General features: G+C 34.3%; 1 protein-coding gene across 1 annotated transcript; it reads right to left on the bottom strand.

Annotated features, from left to right (window-relative positions):
* Window positions 1-2,915: 2,915 nt before the first annotated feature.
* Window positions 2,916-16,923, bottom strand: LOC110096470 (terpene synthase 10-like). Its single transcript, XM_028691570.1, has 9 exons — window positions 16,498-16,923; window positions 16,300-16,446; window positions 6,320-6,460; window positions 5,230-5,507; window positions 4,343-4,726; window positions 4,032-4,253; window positions 3,753-3,891; window positions 3,320-3,565; window positions 2,916-3,209 (listed from the first exon to the last, which is right to left on the bottom strand). The coding sequence occupies exons 1-9, from the start codon at window positions 16,921-16,923 to the stop codon at window positions 2,916-2,918; spliced, it is 2,277 nt and encodes a 758-aa protein (XP_028547403.1).
* Between the last annotated feature and the right edge of the window lie 5,675 nt (window positions 16,924-22,598).

Raw genomic sequence — 22,598 nt, 5'->3', positions numbered from 1 at the left:
TAATTGGCTATGTGTAAAAGTTTAATATTAAACAAAATCTAAGCTAGCTATTTATCCATTCCTTTTAACAATCTACATCTAGGATATATAAACTTGATCAGTTAAGCCCACCATTATCCCAGCATCTCCTTAATTAGGCCTAGCTGAAGCAGAGTCAAATAGTGATGCAATTTGGTTCCAGACATTATCTTAGTCAGTGCATCTATAGGATACTCATCTATATACTACCTTTTGAACATTAACTATATCATGAACAAAAACATCTTTGATAAAAATATAACCTTATTTAAATATGTGCTTTGTTCTTTTCATGAAATATCTAATTGTTCATATATTGGATTGCCCTTTTATTGTGATACCAGATTATAGTTTTTCTTTTATTCTTCTCTGATCTAGCAATCCTTTCATTTAGATACATACTGCCTAACAACAAATGACGCACAATAGTGCAAAGTATCCCGTGGAATCATAACACATGACACGACACCTGCCATTTTAAATATGATATATATATAATTAATATTGAAAATATTTTATACATGAAACACTATTAAATAGAAAGTTGAATTATTATGATAATGAAAACATTCAACATTGTGATATTTAACTTCAAGTAATCAACATCTCAATTACTCATAATTTAAAATATTATAGCCATTTTTGCAAATCTATTTCTTTTGTTTGAAATTAAATTAGTCTTCTTAGGAGTCATCATTATGGTGATCAAATGTTAAAAAAAAAGTCTTTTTTGTCATTAACATCATGTCCTAATTCATAATCCTCTTCGTTTATCACAAAAAATACACATTAAACAATTATTATCACATTCATTTGCCAATAGTACATATTTTTTATTTAGTATCTTTTTTTGTGGTTTGAACTATATCCAAACGATACGGCATTGCTGGACATGGAAAGAGAGGCGGTTAAGGAGGTGGGGGCCAGCAGAGAATTAATGCATTATATTAGAAGGAAATCAATTAGGAAAACATTTCCTAATGAGATCTTTTCCTAATTGAATTATTTTCAAATTAAGGAGGGAAATATATTAGTAAAGGGGTTGAATTATCCATTTCCTAATTGAATTATTTCCAAATTAAAGAGGGAGATATACTAGGAAGGGGGCTTATTTAAAAAGGAGGGAGGAATGCCTATTTAAGTCCATAGTAGGGTTTATATTCTTATGCAGAATTTTGTCTTGAGTGCTATAATTTTCTTTTATGAGTCTAGGGTTTGGGAGAGAATATCCTCCTCTCTAAAGAGGATCAATTATATCTTGCTTCTTGTTATTTGATTTCCTAGCAATAAAATTCTTATTTTGCTAAAATTTACTATTGTTCGTTGATTTTTGGGTTCAAGACGTACTACCAATATTCATTCAAATATATATAAGCAAGCATGTATTCAAATGATTTTACCTTCCTTTTAGATGCATGAATGAAATGGTGAATAACAAATAATAAAAATATGACATCAACTAATTTGATGAAACATAAAAGATATTTTATAAATAACTTATGCCCTCTTTTTAGAAATTAAGGCACATTTACATGTAATGACGTTACTATTAAGCTATTAAATAAATGATAAAATTTATATATACTTGTTATAATATAGAAAAGGTAGTGGGCTTGTACATACCAAATGATATAATCTAATTAAGTGATATTTTATATTATATCATGCTCTTTATATAAAATATTACATAGCAAAACCATCAGAGCATAGGTTCGATAATAAATTGCAATAATACAAAATAAATAATTTATCATTAATGTTCATACTAACAAGTTTTATATATGTTGAACTTGTCTTACTGAATGCTTTGATCGTGGATCATTCATAAAACATTTGAAGGTCTTAATAATATCAGAATTCACTGATCTTGGGCTCGTTGGATTTGTCTCGTCGAGCTACTCGATTTGACCATAAGCATGTCATGTTTGGAAACCGTTTGGTAATCCAAATTTGGGTTCAAACCATCTAACAGTGCTTTGGGTCCTCGATTTGGACTCCTTTGGGCTCGAATTGAGTTGAATTTGGTGTCGTTAGATTCGTATTTCTGAGATGCTCAGTTTGACTATAAGTTTGCTGAAATCAGAGTTTAGATGATTCCGGATTTAATTTTTGAAGTTTCCAACTTGATTTTTGCCTTGAGATTCGTGCCTGATCAAGATAATTTTTTTGATGATATATCAATATCGAAGTCATTACATCTATAAAACTCTTATAACTAAATTAAAATTTTATATTTGAATGAAAAAAAAAATTATATATATTATAACATAAGAATAATATTAATATAGCCCCAATCTAAGGTTTTATTTGGGACAGTTTTTTTTTATTTATTTTAAGAAATTTTTGTGTCATAAACTTGCTTTAGAAAATAGTAAGAAAATTATTCTGAAGCTTCATTTAGAATAACATTTTTACTGCTTCTTAAAGCAGCTTCCTAATACAAAGATTTTTAATTCAAAATTCTTTTTTACTAAAATTTACATTTAAAAAGCAAAAAAAAGTTTTCATAAACTAAGCTTAAGTGTGGAACAATTAGAAAAATCTCTTCTTAATGATTACTTCGAATAGAAAAATCTCTTCTTAATACTTAAAGAAAATTACAATATTTCATTAATTGGATAACAAAGTCGATCATGAGCTAAATTACACATAACATATAATTGGAAAAGGAAACTCTATTTTTAAGGAGAAATTATTATGTACGGAGTCCAAATAAGTCTGGACTCTAATCAAAATTGGTCACACGACTGTACACCTGATGTGCATTATACATACTTCCGTGCAAGGTTGTACCCAAGTTGTGTACAGATGAAGTAGCCTATTTTGATTGGAGTTTGGATGTAAACTATGTCTGGACTCCGCACATAATAATTTCTCCTTTTTAAGGGGTGTTTCTTTTAAAGTGGAATTGGCTCAATTATGATACAATTGATTTGGTCCTTAGTTTCATGATTTGACTCTGCGTATCCATCACGATGTTGGTAGAAGCATTGTGCTGTTCTCGGTAAACCAACTAAAGCTTTTCTAAAAGGCTCCAAGAAATTTGAGTATGTGATGCATTCATGATTCAACTTTTTCCAATAAATTCTTATTAAACATTTAATATAATCTCGAGCAACTGTTTCTGAAACATTTTTCTCTTTCATATAGCATTGAATTGATTTTGAAACATCTCCTCTTTTGATCTCCTCCTGTAATAAGCTTACAAGTAGCATTACATTATGAACATGCAATTTATATATAAAAAGGAAGGAAACATTAATTCTATATTTTAATATATGAAATAAATACTTGTATTTACCGTGGATGTTTGTAAATCATCATAGAGCCGAAAAATTATGCATGAATAGCGAATGATAGGTGGATAAAACTCAAAACTATTAAGAGAATTAATAGTCAAGTCATCACTTAGACAATATGGTGCAGTTAATGCACAATTTCCTGATATTGAAACCCAAGCATTCTCTAAGTATTCATCCAATGTCGGAGTGTATCCATTGTGATACCACTTTGCTTCAAGTAATTGTGATTTGCATGAATCAACCCACTATAATACAAACATAATTTATTGTAGTTAGAAAAAAAAACAAATATATTATCTTAGCAAGTTCAAAAATTTTCCTACTAATTTAAATCTTAATATAAATTTATATCTAACCATAAAAAATTCAGAAATAAGATTTAATGTATTATTAACTAGTGAAGAACACTAATTGAAATAAATATTGTCTTACAGCTCTTTTTAGGCATGGAAGAATATCCAAAGCTTTTTCTAGTGAGAATGAGGTGACAATATCATTCATTGTATTAAAAATTATGATCAAACATATCTTCATGTAATCTGGAAGTTGTTGACTTGCTTCTATTTTCCATCTGAAAGTTAATTGAGAACAATTTAAGTAAATATATTTTTTCATTTAGTGATCATCACATTACTATTGTTTCTTAATATTTATCAACAATAAGTAATCAAATTATTTATGCATATTAAATTATTCGTTGCAATTACTTACTCTTCAATAGTATTTGTAAAGAGCTTTAGTTCATCCAAGGTACCATAGATGTCATAAATATCATCAATTGTTGTTGCAAGACAGATAATCTTGGTGATTGCTTTCCTGCTTCTCCCAAAATTAGGTTGAAATGTAATACCTAAAGACCATAAATAGTTCTCCACCAATCTATCTCTAACAAAGTCAAGCTCTTCACAAACAAGACCAAGATTTCTCCACCACCTAAGGATCAAATGGAGATGCATTAATATTTCTTGAAATAATTATGAGAATAACTATGCATATACAAATAAACATGAAGAATAAATTACATGGACAATTCTTGTAGCTCCGCCTTATAGATACTCTGCACCATATTGAAGTCTAGTTTAGCCAACTCAAGCAATGTGGGATTAAAATTCTCTCGTCTCCCATAAGCATCAATGAACCATCTAGTATGCAACCTTGACATTCTCCAATGCAAAGGTAACTCCAAGGCGTGATCTATTTCTTCAATAAATTGTTGTGTAAGTAAAGATCTATCAATGCATTTTAAATGCTCCATTGCAAGTTTTCCTGCTTCTTCCAATTCTTCTTCTCCTTCCATAGCAAGGTATGAAGCCTCATACAAGCTAAGCATTCCTTTGACATCATGTTCATGATTTTGATTCAAGTTTTCTCTCTCTTTTTTAAAGCAACTAATCAAAGCATTTACTCTGCCAATTGATTAAAGAACATTTTAGGCATAATTGTTATCATAATGGCCTATAATTGATATACTATTTGAAGTTAACTAAATGACTTGCTTCTTTCTTTAAGATTAATGTCATATTTTGGGAATATTAAGATGTTTTACTAATTGAAAAGAAATTCATTATCATTGTTAGCATTCTAAATAAGATTGCAGTCTAATTGAATCAAGCATTGATAATATGGTTACCATAATAACATTTTTATATCTGATTAGGTTGTTAAATAAGTTTAAAATGAATTTTTATATAGAAAAGAAACCTATACTTTTTTTACTAGAAAATGGAAAATAAGCATGAAACTAATTAAAGAGAGGATAAGATGCTAAATTATCGTCAAAATTTCATAAATATCAAAAATAAATATTTAGGTTCAAAGAAGGCGTGCAAACTTGTTACCATCATATACACTGAGGGCATCAAAGAATAAATTCCTTGAACCATAACTCTTTATATAAATCGGTACATACCTTTGTATTGAAGCATTATTGATACCATGTTCTCTTAGTAGCCTAAAGAGCAAAGCAGAGCCATTAAGGTTGTTTTCTTCATTTGAATTATTTTCATCCTCCATTGATGAAATATTGAAACACAATAGGTTCTTGATCTCCGAATGAAAATGATAATCAAGGCCTAGCTGGCATAGGGCATCCACAAATTCAAGTTGTTCGATAAGGCCATGTTGCTGGCCAATCAAACTCCTCACTTTCTCTTTCAATTTATTCCTTTGATTTATATACTTCTCTTCCTGTGTGAATGTATAGATTCTCTTTCAATTTATTCCTTATAATCATTCATCAAATAAGTATAATAAAATCATATAACAATCAAGATAAAGATTCAAATATATTCCACTATGTGTATATACAAATAAAAATGCAAGTTATAAGTTATAATGACATATACACATGTTCACATATATGCACACTTATGCTTGCATGAGTAATAACGCACTTATGTGCATATAAAAATAAAAATACAAATATAATAGCATATGAGTATATACACATTGTGAGCACTTAAAAGAGATTCTAGATTAATAATTCCTTCGATGCTAATATATAATCAAAGATTAGGCAGTTGATTGAAACTATTTATTTGGAGGAATTATCTTATGTTTCATTTGTGACGGTTTTCTAATTGTTTTTTAAAATTGTTTTAAAAAAATAAAATTTTAATGATGTTATAAATAACAGCTTGTTATTACAAATTTTTTTTAAAGAAGTAGAAAATAGGTGACAAAATATATAGAAATTATGATATGAAAAACAAAATAATAATAAAGTTGTGCAAAACCTAGCCTTAGATAAAATAAAAATTTATGCCTTAATTAGAGGTTTTGCCTCTGTGAAAAATTAGAATCACGATATTCAAATTAAAATTTGACCCTAATCAGTTGAATTTATTTTATCATTTTGTATTTGAATAAAAAAATCGTATATTTAATAAAAACTTAATTTATAATAATAGATATACCTCTATTAATCTAAGAGATTAGATCTAATAGAAAATTTTTCTCATAATTACTCAAAAGAATTTATAAGATAACAAAGCCATCACCATGAAATCAATTGGCAGCGATCGTATGAAGCTATCATCCCAAATGGTTGGCTTAAAATTTGCTGAGCGGCGAGCTGGAGAAGAAGACATTGTAGTAGCAGTTGATAGGCAGCTTACGGGCTGATACTTTACAGTTATTTGCTGAAAAACAGGAGAAGATGGTGAGGGAGAATATCTCAAAACTGTCTGTTTAGTTTTGAATGGGAGAAGGGGAAAGTGAAGGTAGATAGCCATTGATACTAAACGAATCAAGTAAATATGGTTCAATTTGATTACAGATGGGAACCTCTTATATGCCTATTTATATCCGAGCTTGAAATATTTTAATGATCGATAAAAACTATGTGAACTATTATTATGGCTTTTTCCTAAGCTTAGGGGTGTAAAAAAAGAAAAAAACCGATCTTGAGAGAGCTTGTTATATGTTTGTATTTAGATTACTTCAATTTAGGAGTGTCAAAATTGGTTTTTGCGTTGGGATTGGGTTCAAACTGCCTGAAACTAACTCGCTTTCAATTGGTCTGACCTGACCCAACTAGAAAAACAGGCTAGAAATTCAGACTTGGACTTGACCCACCCCTAACCCTGGTTGACCTAACCCAACCCGCGAGTGCAATAAGCGTCGAGTGAGAGGACGAGCAGGCGAAGGTGAGGACGCGGGAACGATTTCGAGTTAAATTGGTTGTTTCGAGGTTTGCAGGCTAACCCGAACCATATCCAATATATCAATTGACCCGAGCCTTAAATTTTCCGGTTGAGTTTGGGTTGAGTTTTCTGGTCGTGCATATATTGACAGCCTACTTGAACTTTTATTTGTTTGAAATTGGCTTTTATTTCGAAATTGGTGATTAATAATTTGTTTGTATTCAACTCACTTGAGCTCAAGCCAATCATGAGCTGATTTTGAATAAATAAAAATAAATGCTTAAGGCGTTCTATATGATAAAAAGTTTTACTTTTTATTAAGTGATTAACAAATCTAAAGAATCTAAAATTAATAATACATATTTTAAAGATATTTATTTATTTATTTAATTCAAATATGATTGAATAAAAATTTGATTGTTTTCGACATGTTAAAAAGTAATCTCAATTTCACCTTATTTTTTAATAAGGTGAAAATAAGGTAAAATAAATAAATATATTTGTTGCATCCCGGAGTATTCACGGCAGTAGAGAAATATAAAGCTTAACTTCTTTGCATTGTACGAAGATCAAATACATAAGCAGATAAGATAGAGGGTGTAGCATTCATAAGAGACACTAGAATTTTTACGTGAAAACCCCTAGAAAGGGGAAAAAATCACAGGGTCTGGCCCAGTTTGAATGAACCCACTAGTATTTGGAGTCGATTATAAATGAGGCCCTTCTTAGGGAGAAGGCCTTAGCTTGATGTCAAAAATGTACATCATATAGAGTGCATTACATGGTGGGAGTTACAATAATCAGCATAGACATGTTTGTTTAGTCGGTATGACCATAGTTGATAGGATAGAGGTCAGAAAGACCTTAATAGACAGGAGATCGGGGTCAGAAAGACCATTGTCCGGAGATGTAGGTCGGAAGGACCGTAGTAGGTGACGGAGGTTGGAAGGACCATAGTCAGTAGGAGACAGAGGCCCAAAAGACCGTAGTTGGCCGCAGATCGGGGTCAGAAAGACCATTGTAGTAAGGTGGTACTCTGGTAGAACTCTGGGCATCCGGTGGTGACCTGATAGAAGTCTAGGCCTCAAGTGGTGGTCTTGCAGAAGTCTGGGCCTCATGTGATGGTCCTGCGGAAGTCTGAGCATCAGGTGGTGGTCTTGTAGGAGTCCAGGCCTCAGGTGGTGGTCCAACAAAAGTTCAGGTCTCAGTTGATGGTCCGGCAGAAGTCTGGGCCTCAGGTTGTGAACTGGAAGAAGTCTGAGCCTCAGATGGTGGTATGACAGAAGTTTGTGCCTCAGATGGTGGTTCGGCAGAAGTCAGTGCCTCAGGTGGTGGTCTAGTAGAAGTCCGAGCCTCAGGTATTGGTCTAGCAGAAGTCAAAGCCTTAGGTGGTGGTCCGACGGATGTCCGGGCCTCAAGTGATGGTCCGACGGAAGTCCGGGCCTCAGGTGGTGGTCCAACGGAAGTTTAGGCCTCAGGTGGTGGTCCGGTAGGAGTCCGAGCCTCAGGTGGTGGTCCGACAGAAGTCCGGACCTCAGGTGGTGGTCCGGCAGAGCAACGACGTTAGGCAGTGGTTCAGCGGAACTCAAGCGGTGGTCGAGGAGGAGCGAGGAGACAAGAGCAATCTCTGATCTCTCTCTTTCTCTCTTGCTTGGACCCTAACAGGGAGGAGGGGTCTATTTATAGATTTTCTAGAGTGGCATGACTAGTAAATATGTGGGAGATCAAGGGCATATGGGGAGTGGCTTGGATGAACGACCGATGTTGAATCATTTGATCATGGTCCGTTTGATAGACATTTGAATGTCTTAGTGATGTAGGAACTCAATGATCTTAGGCTCGTTGGATTAATCTCGTCGAGCCGCTCGATTCGACTATGAGCACGTCATATTTGGAAACCGTTTGGTAATCCAAATTGTGGTTTGAACCCTCCAACAATGCTTCAGACCCTTGAATTGGACCCATTTAGGTTCAGATTGAGTCGAATTTGATGTCGTTGGGTTCGTATTTCCGATACGTTCAGTTCGACTATAAGTTTGCTGAAATCGAAGCTCGGATGGTCCGAATTTTAATTTTAGAAGTTTCCAACTTGATTTTGCCTCGAGATTCATGCCCGTTCAAGATAATTTTTTAAGGATGTTTCGATAATAATCTTCCTAGAAGGTAAAATAAATTAACAGATTTGAAATTTTCAGCATTTTCAAATATCAAAAGCCATGTGGCATGATGGCAGCTCTGCATCTCTACTAATCATATTTTTTAATGCTCCCAAGCGCTAATTAAAACTCAATTAATGATTTTTTTTTTATGGATGATTCTGCCGTCATGTTTGAAACCTCGCTTTTCACGCCGGAATAATTCTTGTAAAATTATTATTTAACGGGCCATGTCGCCATGGCATGAGGATTGCATGCTGAGTAAAATAGAATTTAAGTGTAAAAGAAATATAAATTATTTAAAATAGTTAAAATTATGTGAATGAATATAAAATAAATATATGCATTTTTTTAATTTGGCATAGAATAATCTAAATGCAATATAAAGATAGGGGTGTTAAAATGGGTTTTTAGGTCGGGTTTAGGTCCAACGCGAAATTGATCGGCTTTCAAATGTTTTGATATGAACACGATCCAATTAAAAAAAAGGATAATAAATTCAGACCATGACCCGACCTGTCACTAATATGGGTTGATATGACACTTGACAAGCTAACTTACAGGTGAGAGGGCCTCAAGGTATGCGAGCGTGACTGCACGAGTGCGAGGTTGAAAACGCAAGCACGGGCTATGGGGCGAGGGCGAGCATGGGGGGTGAGGGCCGCAAGGCAGGCGAGCGTGATTTGCTCGAGTAAGAGTGCATCATGCGAGCATGGGTGCGAGGCTGCTAGCTCGAGCACGGGCATCAAGGCGGGGGTGAGGCTGCGAGGGTCGCGAGTGCGACACACAAGCACGGGGTTTTGTGGCTGCACAGGTGTGGGACTCAAGTCTAATTTGGGTTAACACGTTGACCCGGACACAACCCTATTTTTATACTGATTAAAAATTGAGACATGAACTTGATTTGTTTATTAAATGGGTCGATCCGAACCTAAATTTTTCTCTTTGTAAACAACCCCGGCGAGGTCAAGTGGGCTACCGCGGGAGAGCATAGGAATTTTTTCAATTATTATTATTTTTTAATTTTCTAGTGGCTTAATTCCGCTGGAAAGCTGCCGAAATTATTTCCAGCCGGAATTTATTTTCCTACACCGGTTTTATCGGCGGAATTTTTAATTTGTGCCGGAAAACCGCCGGTAAATTTGAAAACCGTCAGAAAATTATCAAATTCCACCGGTAATAGATGATTTTCTTGTAATAGATGATTTTCAAGTAGTGCGGGATCTTTTTCTCTTTGTAAACATACAGTAAACTTAAGAATCTATGAAATAGAATTCATATAGAAAAAAAGGTAAAATAGTAAAACAGTAGTAAAGTTAAATAAGAGCAATAGCACAAAATGATTTACGTTGTTGGCACAGACGTGGTACATCCACAGGGAGAAAAGGAGACTTAGCTATGATAGGATCTAATATTCAATTCATTACACATGATGCTTTCCATTTTTCTGGTCTTTATCTATCTGAAACTAATAAGCCATTTCTTGATCAAAGACAAATACTTAAATGAAAGCAATTAATAAGGGAAAAACAGACCCGAAGCTAGAAGAACTTTTAGTCACGAAACACCACTTGTAGCTCTAAGAAGAAAACCCATGTTGCGAAGAGCTCCATTCTCTTCGATAGGAGCAACCCCTTCTTCTCATTTGGCTCTTTCTCCTCTTCGTTTTATGCTCAAAAACCTCTATCAAGCAATGAGAAAGAAGGCTCAAGCTAATCTCTCCCCTTCTCTCTTTAATTCCTCCATATTGAGAAACCTCTACTCCTTTTGGATCTATGAATAAATTCTTCTCTCTCTTGCTAGCTTTCCATTTTTTTTTCTTTTCTTTTTCTTTCTTGATTTTTTCTCTCTTGAATAGCTGCCCTATAGAGTTGATAAATAGATAAACAATGGAAACAAGAACTTGACATGCAATAGGAAAGACTACACAACAGGCAAGAATAGTAAAGGCACATAATTGGCTATGTGTAAAAGTTTAATATTAAACAAAATCTAATCTAGCTATCTTTCCATTCCTTTTAACAATCTAGATCTTGGATATATAACTTTGATCAGTTAAGCCCACCATTCTCCCAACATCTCCTTAACTAGGCCTTGCTGAAGCAGAATCAAATAGTGATGCAATTTGGTTCCAGACATTATCTTAGTCAGTGCATCTATAGGATACTCATCTATATACTACCTTTTGAACATCAACTATATCATGAACAAAAACATCTTTGATAAAAATATAACCTTATTTAAATATGTGCTTTGTTCTTTTCGTGAAATATCTAATTGTTCATATATTGGATTGCCCTTTTATTGTGATACCAGATTATAGTTTTTCTTTTATTCTTCTCTGATCTAGCAATCCTTTCATTTAGATACATACTGCCTAACAATAAATGACGCACAATAGTGCAAAGTATCCCGTGGAACCATAACACATGGCAGTATGGCACGACACCTGCCATTTTAAATATGATGCTGAATATTAAATAATTTTGAATAAAAATATATATTAATATGAAATGCTATTAAATAGAAAGATAAATTATTATGATAATAAAAACATTCAAAGTTATATTTAAATTCAAGTAATTAACATCTCCATTACACATAAATTAAAATATTATAGCCATTTTTGTAAATCTAATTCTTTTGTCCGAAATTAAATTAGTCTTCTTAGGAGTCATCATTATTGTCATCAAATGTAAAAAAAAATGACTTTTTTCTTTCATTAACATCATCTCCTAATTCATAATCCTCTTCATTTTCCACAAAAAATGCACATTATACAATTATTATCACTTTCATTTTCCATTATTACATATTTTTCATGCAATATATATATTTTTTTTTCTGATTTGCACTATATCCAATATTCTTTCGAATACTTATAAGCAAGCATGTATTAAAAAATCTTTACCTTCCTTTTAGATGTATGAATGAAATGGTGAATAACAAATAACACAAATGTGTTATCAACTTATTCCATGAAACATATAATTAAAGATATTTTATAAATAACTTGTGCCCTCTTTTTAAAAATTAAGGCACATTTACATGTAATGGCAGTACTATTAAGTTATTAAATAAATGATAAAATTTATATGTGCTTGTTATAATATAGAAAAGGTTTTGGGCTTGTACATATCAAATGATATAATCTAATAAATCGATATTTTATATTATATCTTGCTCTTTATATAAAATATTACATAACAAAATAATCAGAGTAGAGGTTCGATAATAGGTTGCAATAATACAAAATATATAATTTATCATTCATGTTCATACAAATAAGTTTTATATAAGTTGGACTTGTCTTAGTGAATGCTTTATATAAGGCATTCATCCATAAAACACTTGCCATTGAATCTAACACCTTTTCATAGAAAAATTATTAGGTGCGGAGTGTGCACCGTCCGCACAAGCACTGAGTACCTAGCGGTACCCAGCGGTACCGAGTGCCGGTACCGCTAGGTATCCAATACTTGTGCGAATGATTCTTCTCGTCCGCACTCCGCACCTAATAATCTCTTCTTTTCATAAGGTCTTCATTAGATTCTCATATATCTTATGGAGATATATATGATAACAAAATGCCAATACAATTACTAAATAGTCGTGCAAGTAAAGTATGTTGGCTAATCGATGGTTCAATAATTATATAACATTGTTATAATATTCTCATAGATGGAAAATATTATATAATAAGGTAATCACCTTAGCCTATCGATATACATGCATACATGATGAAGCTATGTATATATTCAACATGAATGACAAATTTCATGATGTATGCATGAAAATTCAACATAATCTACAAGATTTGGTAATTAGTCACTATACCAACCCATGTCATCTATCATTGAAGGAATCGTGGATCAACATCTACGATTCAGAGTCTCTATTTTTGATGCATTTATGTATTTCTTTTATTTATATTCAAGTTTTATCATTGTACCTCTATGAGAGATTTTTTTTTTTATATTGTAGCCACAGGGGCATTTGAGTCTTTTTTATTCTCTCTTATTGTTAGACCTATATATAGAGGTATTTACTATTATATGAGGTTTATGATTGATTAATAAAAATTCCATCTTTTGGTTCTTTTGTTTTGTGAGCTCTTGAGAGAAGAGAGAACCCTACGAGAGGGCCAAGCACTAAGAAATTACAATAATTTTGTAAATTATTATTTTTTCCTTAAAAAGTGGTTATCTACTAATTGTATTACTATAAAATTTTAAAAAAAATGACATTTAAGTATACTAATTTGTTGAAGAAATAAAATGCAAATAAATTTGATTGAACTTTCTTTGGATGGTCAGTACATTTTTATCAAAATATGATATTGAATATTTTTACAAAGTATATTGCAAAATTTCAATAAATCTTATTGTAAAGTATATTCAACATAGATTAAAAAATATATATTATCCTTAACTCGTGGGATCAATCATAATTTATAATAATATATAGAAATATTACTTAATTTTTCGAAGCAATATAAATAAAAAATCGAAACAACCCATTGAAATTTAAAACCCATATAAAACTTAAAGAAAACACAAGAGTCATTTGGAATAACCAAAACTTCATGAGAGTAAATATATAAGCAAAATCATATATAAAAATATTGTTTAAAATTAATTGATTTTAACCTATAGTCGAATTTTGCAGAAATTCGAAGCGGCTTGTATTTAAAGCTGATGGTGGCAGAGGTTCAAAGCGATATTATTTTCAGAATAGTTAAACAATGATAAATAGATATGGAATAGCGGAGAGTGATGTAGGAACATCTTTAGTTATATAGTCCTTAGGATTACTTTATTTTAGTTTGTTATAGGTTTGTTACCACTAGTTTCTAGAATACTCCTTTTACCCTATAAATATACAAGCTATTGTAAGAGAGGGGGTCATTGAATGAAATATTTTAGTCTTTGAAGCCTTAGAGCTTGTCTTCTTCTTCCCTGGATTGGTAAAACGAAATCCTTCTTGCAGGTCGAGTCTTCCGATGATCCACTACATCAGAGATGAGTGGAGAGGAAATGTTATGGGAAGAAAAAGTGTTATGGTATAGTTTAAGCTTCCGAGAATGCAAAGATGCAAAGAAGAGAAGCCAAGGAGAGGGGAATTTGATTACATAATATTAATTTAAATATTTTATTTGTTTACATAATACTAACTTACATAATTATTAGCATAGTTATGTAAATAATATAATAATATATTATTTTTTATTAACGTTAAATCATAATTCATAACTTGAACATTAAAAAAGAATTAATTGAAATATTGTTTTTAATATATGAAAGATCAAATTTAAATGCATATATAGTCAATCAAATATCCATTTAAATTTTTATAACTATTAAGGAAAACTGTATAAAATTTATGTTCATATTAAATATGCATGTTTACAAATTATAAAGAAATCTCATTTTAAAATAAAGTAATATGAAATAATTTTATTTAAATGATAGTTCCAAGTTTTAATTATAATATTTATAATATGTTAAAAGGAATGCATCATAATATAAAAAAAAAAAAACTATAAATAGAGTTCTAGCCAGCGCCACCAACGACCACCACTAATTATTGCCGCTGATAATCACAATTGTCATCGATAATTAGCATAAAAAATGCCACTATCTCCAGAATATTGACACAATTTAACCCTAATGTTGGGTTTATATGTATGCTTGTGGACACCTGCTTTTTATATTTTATATTAGAGAAATCAAGCCCTATTGTTTGATGTTAACTGTCCCTCTTTGAACACTTGATTTAAGCAATCTTCCTCTGAAAAAAAAAATAGACTTCCATTTAATCCCTCTTTTCTTCAACATTGAAGAATGAAGATTCTAGGCTTTTATTATAATATTATAGATTAGTTAATATAAAATATTAAAATTTTTAAATCTAAAATAATGTTATCATAAAAAATCAGAACACGAGTGTCATGCATATGTACTTAAATTTAAATATTATTTTAATCAAACACATATTTGCCGTGTCCGACACATGTCCTTGCCATGTCGGGCACGTGTCCGTGTCTTATACGTGTCCGACGCTATATTAATTCTCACATCAAATGATGTATATCGGTGCATCATAGCCACAAAGTATTAAGTTCAAGGTCAAGTTTCATAGTTGTACGTTCTTTAATCTCTGATCTAAAACGGATTTATAATCATTAATCACATTAGTGAGTTCAACTCATTTAGAAGGCAATAGAACTATATATTTGAATATTAAGTTCAAGGGCAAGTTTTATAGTTTTAAGTTTATTTTGTGAAACACCCACTCAAATGTGATGGACATAATTAGCAATTCAAATGGATCATCTATCATGGGGCTCAATGGCATCAAAGATGTCATCCTTTGCAAGGATATCGAACAAAAAAGGAAGACTATCAATTTTTATTATAGATATTGGTACTAAGAGGATGTCATAAAATAAAAGCAACAATAAAGAAAGAGCCATCAAAATCTTATCGCAAGAACTAACAATCAAACAACAATAAAAGCAAATCTCAAGATTGCCTAATTAAAGCTTTGTTTGGAATAACTTTCTAACTGCTTCTTAAAGTAAATTTTTAACACAAAAATTTTAATTTTTATACTAGAAAACTGTTTTAAGAAGTAGTAAAAAAATCGTCCCAAATGAAGCAAAAAATTATGGTACTTCAACCATGTTATCTTCATAATGAAATAATGCAAGCAAAATGAAGCATGAATAAGGCTAATAACAAAATAAAAAGAGATTTTTTTTTTCCAAAAATAAAATATATTGCGTCAAAAAGGAGGTTACAACAAGCTAGAGGCAAAACAAAAGAGCCTATAGAGTACAAAAAGAAGGGGGAAAGAATCCAGCAGGCTCAGCATTGGCAGAGGCTACCAGCCAATCCAAAGCCAGGCTCGGGCCATCCAAGTTGGAGAAAAAGAAGAACATCCATTGAGCCCCGCCACCAACGGTTGCCACGAGCCAAGGCAAAGGAAAAGCGAGCCCTAGCCTCGTCATAGCCCAGAAACCATCCAGCGTAGCCACAAAAATAAAACAATGATCCAGCAAAAGACAAGCATAGAGAGAGGAAACAACGAGCCAACCAACCAACACATCCCACTTCCATAGCCCCAAAGATCCAAAAATCCAGCCAAAACCAAGGAAAGCAACACCAACAAGTTTACCATCACCGACCACGTCTGTGGTTTATCACGCAACAAGGCAAAAGAGTTCCCAGGATCCTCTTCCTCAATCGATTCCAAAGAAACAGAATCAGAATCACAATCGGACGAACCATGAAGCCAATCCAGATGCACACGTACATCAATTCCCTAATTGTCCCCCGCATGATACACTAAGCCTTGAGGCTCAATTAAAGTAACAGGTACATCCACAAAATTGTTATTAACTAAACAGTCATTCATGACAGGAGGCGAGCTGGAGGTGGCAGAAGAAGAACCCTCACAAACACCCGCACCCACATTATTAGAAACAAGAGCAGACTCATTCGGGCAATCCAAAACCACAGGATTTAAAGAATTATCAGCCAAAACGGCCGGGGTAGACACCACCAACAACAAGGGACCAGCACAACCATGACCATCAGTACTATGACAAGCTCGAGGGGAGACAACATGAGGATTAAGAGAGCCCAAGTTAATACCATGAGGAACAAAAGGTAAATCGTCAGGGGACAAAACAGCGGCAACATCAACTGAATTTAAAACAAGTTCAACCTGATTCAACAGCCGTGGGGGGTGACCAAACAAAGGGGGTGACCAAACAAAGAACCCATGCCATGAACCCATGCCATGAAGGATACGGGAAGAGAAGAAATGAAGCCTAAGTTTTGGAGGGAGATAACCAAAGAACAAAATGCTAAAGCTGGCTAGTGCACACAAATATTTATGGGTCATCATCTATTATTTTCATGCAATAATCATTATACTTTTACATTGTACTGACATTTTTTTCAAGTTCTAAGAGGGAAGATTAATTGAAATTCATAGATTTAGGTTTTGTTTGGGATATTTTTCTTATTACTTTTTAACTAGTATAAAAATAAAAAATGTTATACTAAAAAGCTGCTTTAAGAAGCAATAAGAAAGCCATCCCAAACGAAGCCTAAGTCCAATAATTTTCTCATTTACAAGTTATCTATCTAAACAATCTTAACTATTTTTATTTATCTAATTGTGTGTCAACTGCTACTTGAACACAACACGTTAAGATGCTCGCTCCCTATTGTCAAAATTTTTAGGGACAAAATCTTTATTTATTTTTTGCATAAACATGAGAGTTAAGCATAGCGTGTTTAAATATATAATTATTTGTCATATATTTAAACTTGTGAGTAAAAAATATTTTTCATGTACATTTGTTATTATGGCATAGCTTTAAAATAAATGTTATTAAAGCTAGTGTCACCTTATCTTTATTTCATTCTATGCACTCATATTTATTTTAAGAATACGAGATAGACATGTAATATTAATGTTTTGAATGTTAGATATATAAATAACATGAAATAAAGTGGTATGTATCTTTATTATTCTTCATTAATACTAAATCAATGCTAATAATGATTAATATTTGATCCAAAATATTAGTCGAGTGCACCCAAAAATAAAAATATAATGAGTTAAGCCCATCTGAAAATCTTCCTCTTCTTCAGCAACCCTTCTACGTTTACATCTTCTCAAGGGACCATACATTGTCCTATAAACAGTTAGAATTATGACTGACCATTTCAGCCTTGGGACCTGTTATTTGGACTTTGCATGAAGTATTCAAGCAAGCCTTGCCAAGGGAAATAAATTCCTTCAAGCCAATGAATGCTAAAGATGTGAGAAGTCCCCCCCACTCTACTCTTGCTTTTGCTTTCTTCATTTCTTGGTTCCTGCAAAAAGCTTGAGCTCTGAGAGGCTGCTTACCTACATAATTCAACAAGCCAATCTCTCAGTTTCTTTTGGAATGACCTGAATGTCATGTAAGAAAAGACAACAAGGACTAATTGTTTCTTTTTGACCTCTCCATTCACTGTGGCTCTAACTTGTCTTCTTCCTTTGAACAGTTCTGTCATTTTGTTTTATTGATTTCATGTCTTTGGTTTCTGAGGTTGGGCAAGTCGGCAGATTCATGAGGTCCTGATCTAAGTAGAATTAACACTGTTCTGTCAATATTATAGGTTAACCTCTTCTTTGCTGAGTTGATCTGCATGGGGCCTGCAGGCTTAAAGTTTTGGATTATATGCAAGGAATTAATTTATTTTTTGGTTTCTAGGTAATGTTCAGAGGGCCCAGGTTTCTTGAATAATTAGGATTTTCAAATGACACAATTTGGGCACTCTAATCATTACTTCAAATATATCAAGATATTTTTTTTCTAAATACAGATAATAAATGATGCACATCATGCCATTTAATGATCAAAAAATGATTGAAAAATTTTAGCTTAATTGTTCTATCTAGGAGTGTAAATGAGCCGAGCTGGCTCGAACTTGACTCGTTTATGTGCACACGAACTGAGCTTATTGAGCTCAAGAGTCGATCTCGAGTTTGAACTTTATAAGGCTAGGCTCATGAGTTCGCGAGCCGGATCGAGCTAGTTTATAGTGGGATGAGCTTGTGTTCGAGCTCGACTCGAGCTCGAGCTCGCTTTTCGACCGACGAGCTGATCAACTCGATAGTGCCAAAACTCAACTCATTTACACCCTTAGTTCCATCAACAGGTAAAGGGAACTTGAACCGTTTATGATGGTGAATTAAATATACAACCTTACTGATCTGAAAGTTACAAGTCCAATGGCGATGGTAGATGTAGATTGACATTCTAATGGGAATACTCATAGGAATAATATTGAGAAGCTTCATAGCTCAAATTTGAAGAAGCCAAAAATGATTATGTTGTCTTTGCCATTTCTATAATCAGAAGTATATTTCTTCTAGAGCAGTCATATGTTATAAATGGCTCAAGGAGATCACAAACACTCCATGTAATTCAGAAGTTCTTGAATGAACTGCACTATAATGGAGTAGGAGATGGAGATGGTTCTATTTAATAATGTCGAAATGTTCGTTGGATGGAGGAGCCTGTGAATTGAAATGGCCTCTTTGCCATCAAAGGCATGGCCTCATTGATCCAAATAATAATGTTATCAAACAAAGTCGTTGGAAGTATTTGCTCTGTCACAGCTAAAGATGAAAAAGCTGCTCAAAGAGTTTATCAACAGTGAATTGTGAAACCTCGTAGAATACTAAGAGCACTGTAATGCTTTTCATCCCAGATTTTATAGAAAATAATAAAATATAAAAGGTTTAAAAAAGAAGAAAAACTCAAGAAAAGTTACCAAGCAAGCCCATTAAGAAATCTTTTTCTCTCAAAAATGCAGGTAAATAACAATCCCTTCAATTAGGGCTGTCAAAATAGGGTTACAGATTGGGTTCACATCAAATCCGGAACAAATCCGATTTGAATCCAAAAAACAGGATATTTTCTCGGACCTGAACCCGACCTGCTTCGACCCTGAGAAAACCTGACACAACCTGCCAACCCATTGTTGTCTCGCTGGAAGGAGGCATTGGTTGCCAGCGGCGGTGTAAGTACTTGGCACCTCATCGACGACCGTCGAAGGAGACGTTGATTTTGCAGATGAACGTCATTGGGCAGGGCGGGGCCGTGCGGATGGCGAGGCGGCAGGAGAGAGGCAGATGGGGGGAGCGGCCAACGACACTCGACGAGATCACTTGTTTAAATTTAAATCAGTTGGAGGTCAGGATGGTGGAAACGACTAGCAGTAGGACGAGACGACGACAACGGCATTGGCAAGGCGGCCAAGCATGCCAATGCGGACAGGACAGCGACATCAATCGGGACTGGCCAGCGACACTAGAAGAGACGCGATCACATGACTCACGTTAGACGCGGTCACTCGACGGAACAGCAACAGCATGGACGGGATGGCATAGGTCAGCTCGGACGTGACTCGCGTGATTTGATTTTCCTGGGTTAAACTAAGTTGAGTATTTATTTCCGGGTCAATCCAAATCTGACCCGTTTTTCCGAACTGGTAGAATCCGAGAACCCGAACCCTACGCGTTTGCGAAATTTTCAAGTTAAATTTGTGTCGGATTTTCGAATCGCATCAAATATTGACACCCCTACCTTCAATAATATGAAGGTGTAATTTATGTCATTTCATGATTAAGAATGCATACAAGACTCTTCACTATACCTATAAGAAATTAAAATTCATGGATGGCATCCATTCAATGGATTCATGAACTTCCGAGCTGTGCGCATGCCTCACTTTCTCCCTGCAAGATAAAAAATAGGTTCTGAAAAAACTGAAAATTAGTGATTTATTATCATTGATGTATCAATGTCACATAAAATTTTCTCCTGCAGTGGAAGGAATATTCATTATCCTAGTTTGATTTGTCATTATTTATGAAAACTTCATTGAATTCAACGTGAATCCAAGAAACAATTAGCAGCTTCAATATGCAGTTTGTTCAAGATTACAAGAAAATGTTAAAAATAATTTTTTATTAGATTTAAATGAGAATTTGACTCTTAATACGATACAATGGAGAAAAAATATCCAAGTAGCTGACTTCACGTAGTAAGATAAAGACTTGATGTTGTTGCTAGGGCTGTCAAAATCGGTTCACGGGTCGGGTTCGGATTCAACTCGGAATTGACTCGACGATATTTGGGTCAACCCAAATCGGACCCGTTTTTTGCAAATAGGTCAAAAAATTCAACCCGGACCCGACCCGTCGGGTTTCCGGGTTGACCCGATCTGACACGGGTTATGGCCAAAGACGCGTGTGAATCCGCGAATGGTAGGAAGTTCAGCCACTCATCTGTCGTCTTGTTGAAGCCGGAGAAGATGGAGGAGGGAACGCCCGATGTTGTTGAAGACTGCCCGGCTAGCGGCTTAGCAAAACGAGCGCCGACATCCTAAGGTTAGGATCACGAATTGATTGCCGATATGCCAGCGGTAGGACAACGGTAGAGGCGGATGGAGAGGCCGTCAGGCCTGGTTGACTCGCATACAGTGGGAGAAGCGGACGGCCGATGGCGGGAATCGGGACAGCGGGAGTTCTCTAGTTGAACCTGGTTCAACTCGAACCCGACCTGATTTTTGAAGCGGTATGATTTGTTAAACCCGAACCCGACCCGTTTGACAAACAGGTTTAACCTAACTCAAAATTTTCGAGTCGTGTCTAATATTAACACCCCTGCTTGTTGTTGTTGTCGTGTATACGTTTCGCAACTTCTGTTTCACGATGTTTCTCTCTTGTCATCGAATGTCAGAATATGCTATGTTGCCTTTGTTTTGCTGCCTTGGATGGAACCTACATAGAAAAATATCGGAAAATCACATGGCAAATAATCTGTAAAAGAAAAATATGAATAGCTAATAATTATTAAGACACTATGTATTAAAACATTATTTACCCGTTGGTGTACTGTACCAATAAGACTACTCCACGTGTAACTCTATTGTTTCTTTTCCCTATAAAGCTATCTGCCATGTACTTATCTAAAACAAGAATAATAATATAATATTGTTACTTTTACTGTTCATTGTCTTCAACCTCTGGTTCTTGCCAAGACATATGAGGAGTTAACGTTTCTACATGGTATCAAGAGTAGCGTTCAGATCCTGACGCATTCGCTATGGCGACCTCAGCTTCCGCATCATCTTCCGCCCACGCCACGGTATCTTCCGGCGTTCTTACTCCGGTCATCTCCCCTGCTCTCAAATTCGTCATTTCTAACATCAAATCACTCGTTCCGTTCTCTCTCACCTCCGATAATTTCCCGCTATGGAGCACTCAATTTGCTAAGCTTCTCAAAGCAAATGGATTCTCTACCTTTCTTGAGTCAAGATCGTCGGCAGAAAATACTGACCCGAATCAAGATACTCAAGATTGGTCTATAACAGATCAAAATCTTGCCACAGCTATGTGTTCCACTATCTCTCCGGAGGTCCTGCCGTATGTCATTCATCTTGAATCTACATACGAGATCTGGTCTACCCTTAATACGCGTTTTCAATCATCAAACCGTTCAAAGGTTATACAACTTAAAAATGAGCTTCACAACCTTTCAATGCAATCGCTATCTATGTCTCAATATCTCACTGAGATCAAGAAGATAGTTGATCAAATTTCCGCAGCAGGATCATCTGTCGATCCCGAAGATATTCTCATATACATTCTCAACGGTCTTCCGTTAGAATATCAATCTTTCACGACTTCTATAAGAACCAGGCCTGGTTCTATATCTCTTGATGATTTATACGCTATGCTTATAAGTGAAGAGCTTCATCTAAAATCTGTCGCGGCAAGATTTCCCAAACCGCCCGATCCACAGGTTGCGCTCTACTCTTCCAACAGTCGGGGTAGGCGCGGGCGAAGTCGTCCGAACAGAGACAACACTACTACGCATACTTCAAATCCTTCGTCGTCTA

The sequence above is a fragment of the Dendrobium catenatum genome, unplaced genomic scaffold (genome assembly GCF_001605985.2).
Source record: "Dendrobium catenatum unplaced genomic scaffold, ASM160598v2 fragScaff_scaffold_156, whole genome shotgun sequence".
Classification (NCBI taxonomy): domain Eukaryota; kingdom Viridiplantae; phylum Streptophyta; class Magnoliopsida; order Asparagales; family Orchidaceae; genus Dendrobium; species Dendrobium catenatum.
This window is presented reverse-complemented; position numbering and strand designations above follow the sequence as displayed.

Excerpts from the sequence above, each read along its gene's own strand:
- LOC110096470 (XM_028691570.1), bottom strand. The coding sequence starts at position 16,923 with ATGGGTTCATGGCATGGGTTCTTTGTTTGGTCACCCCCTTTGTTTGGT. Across the intron at positions 16,447-16,497 it reads ACAATTTTGTGGATGTACCT|GGAATTGATGTACGTGTGCA; the intron begins GTTACTTTAATT and ends GGGGACAATTAG. Across the intron at positions 3,566-3,752 it reads TTCCATGCCTAAAAAGAGCT|TGGGTTGATTCATGCAAATC; the intron begins GTAAGACAATAT and ends TTTGTATTATAG.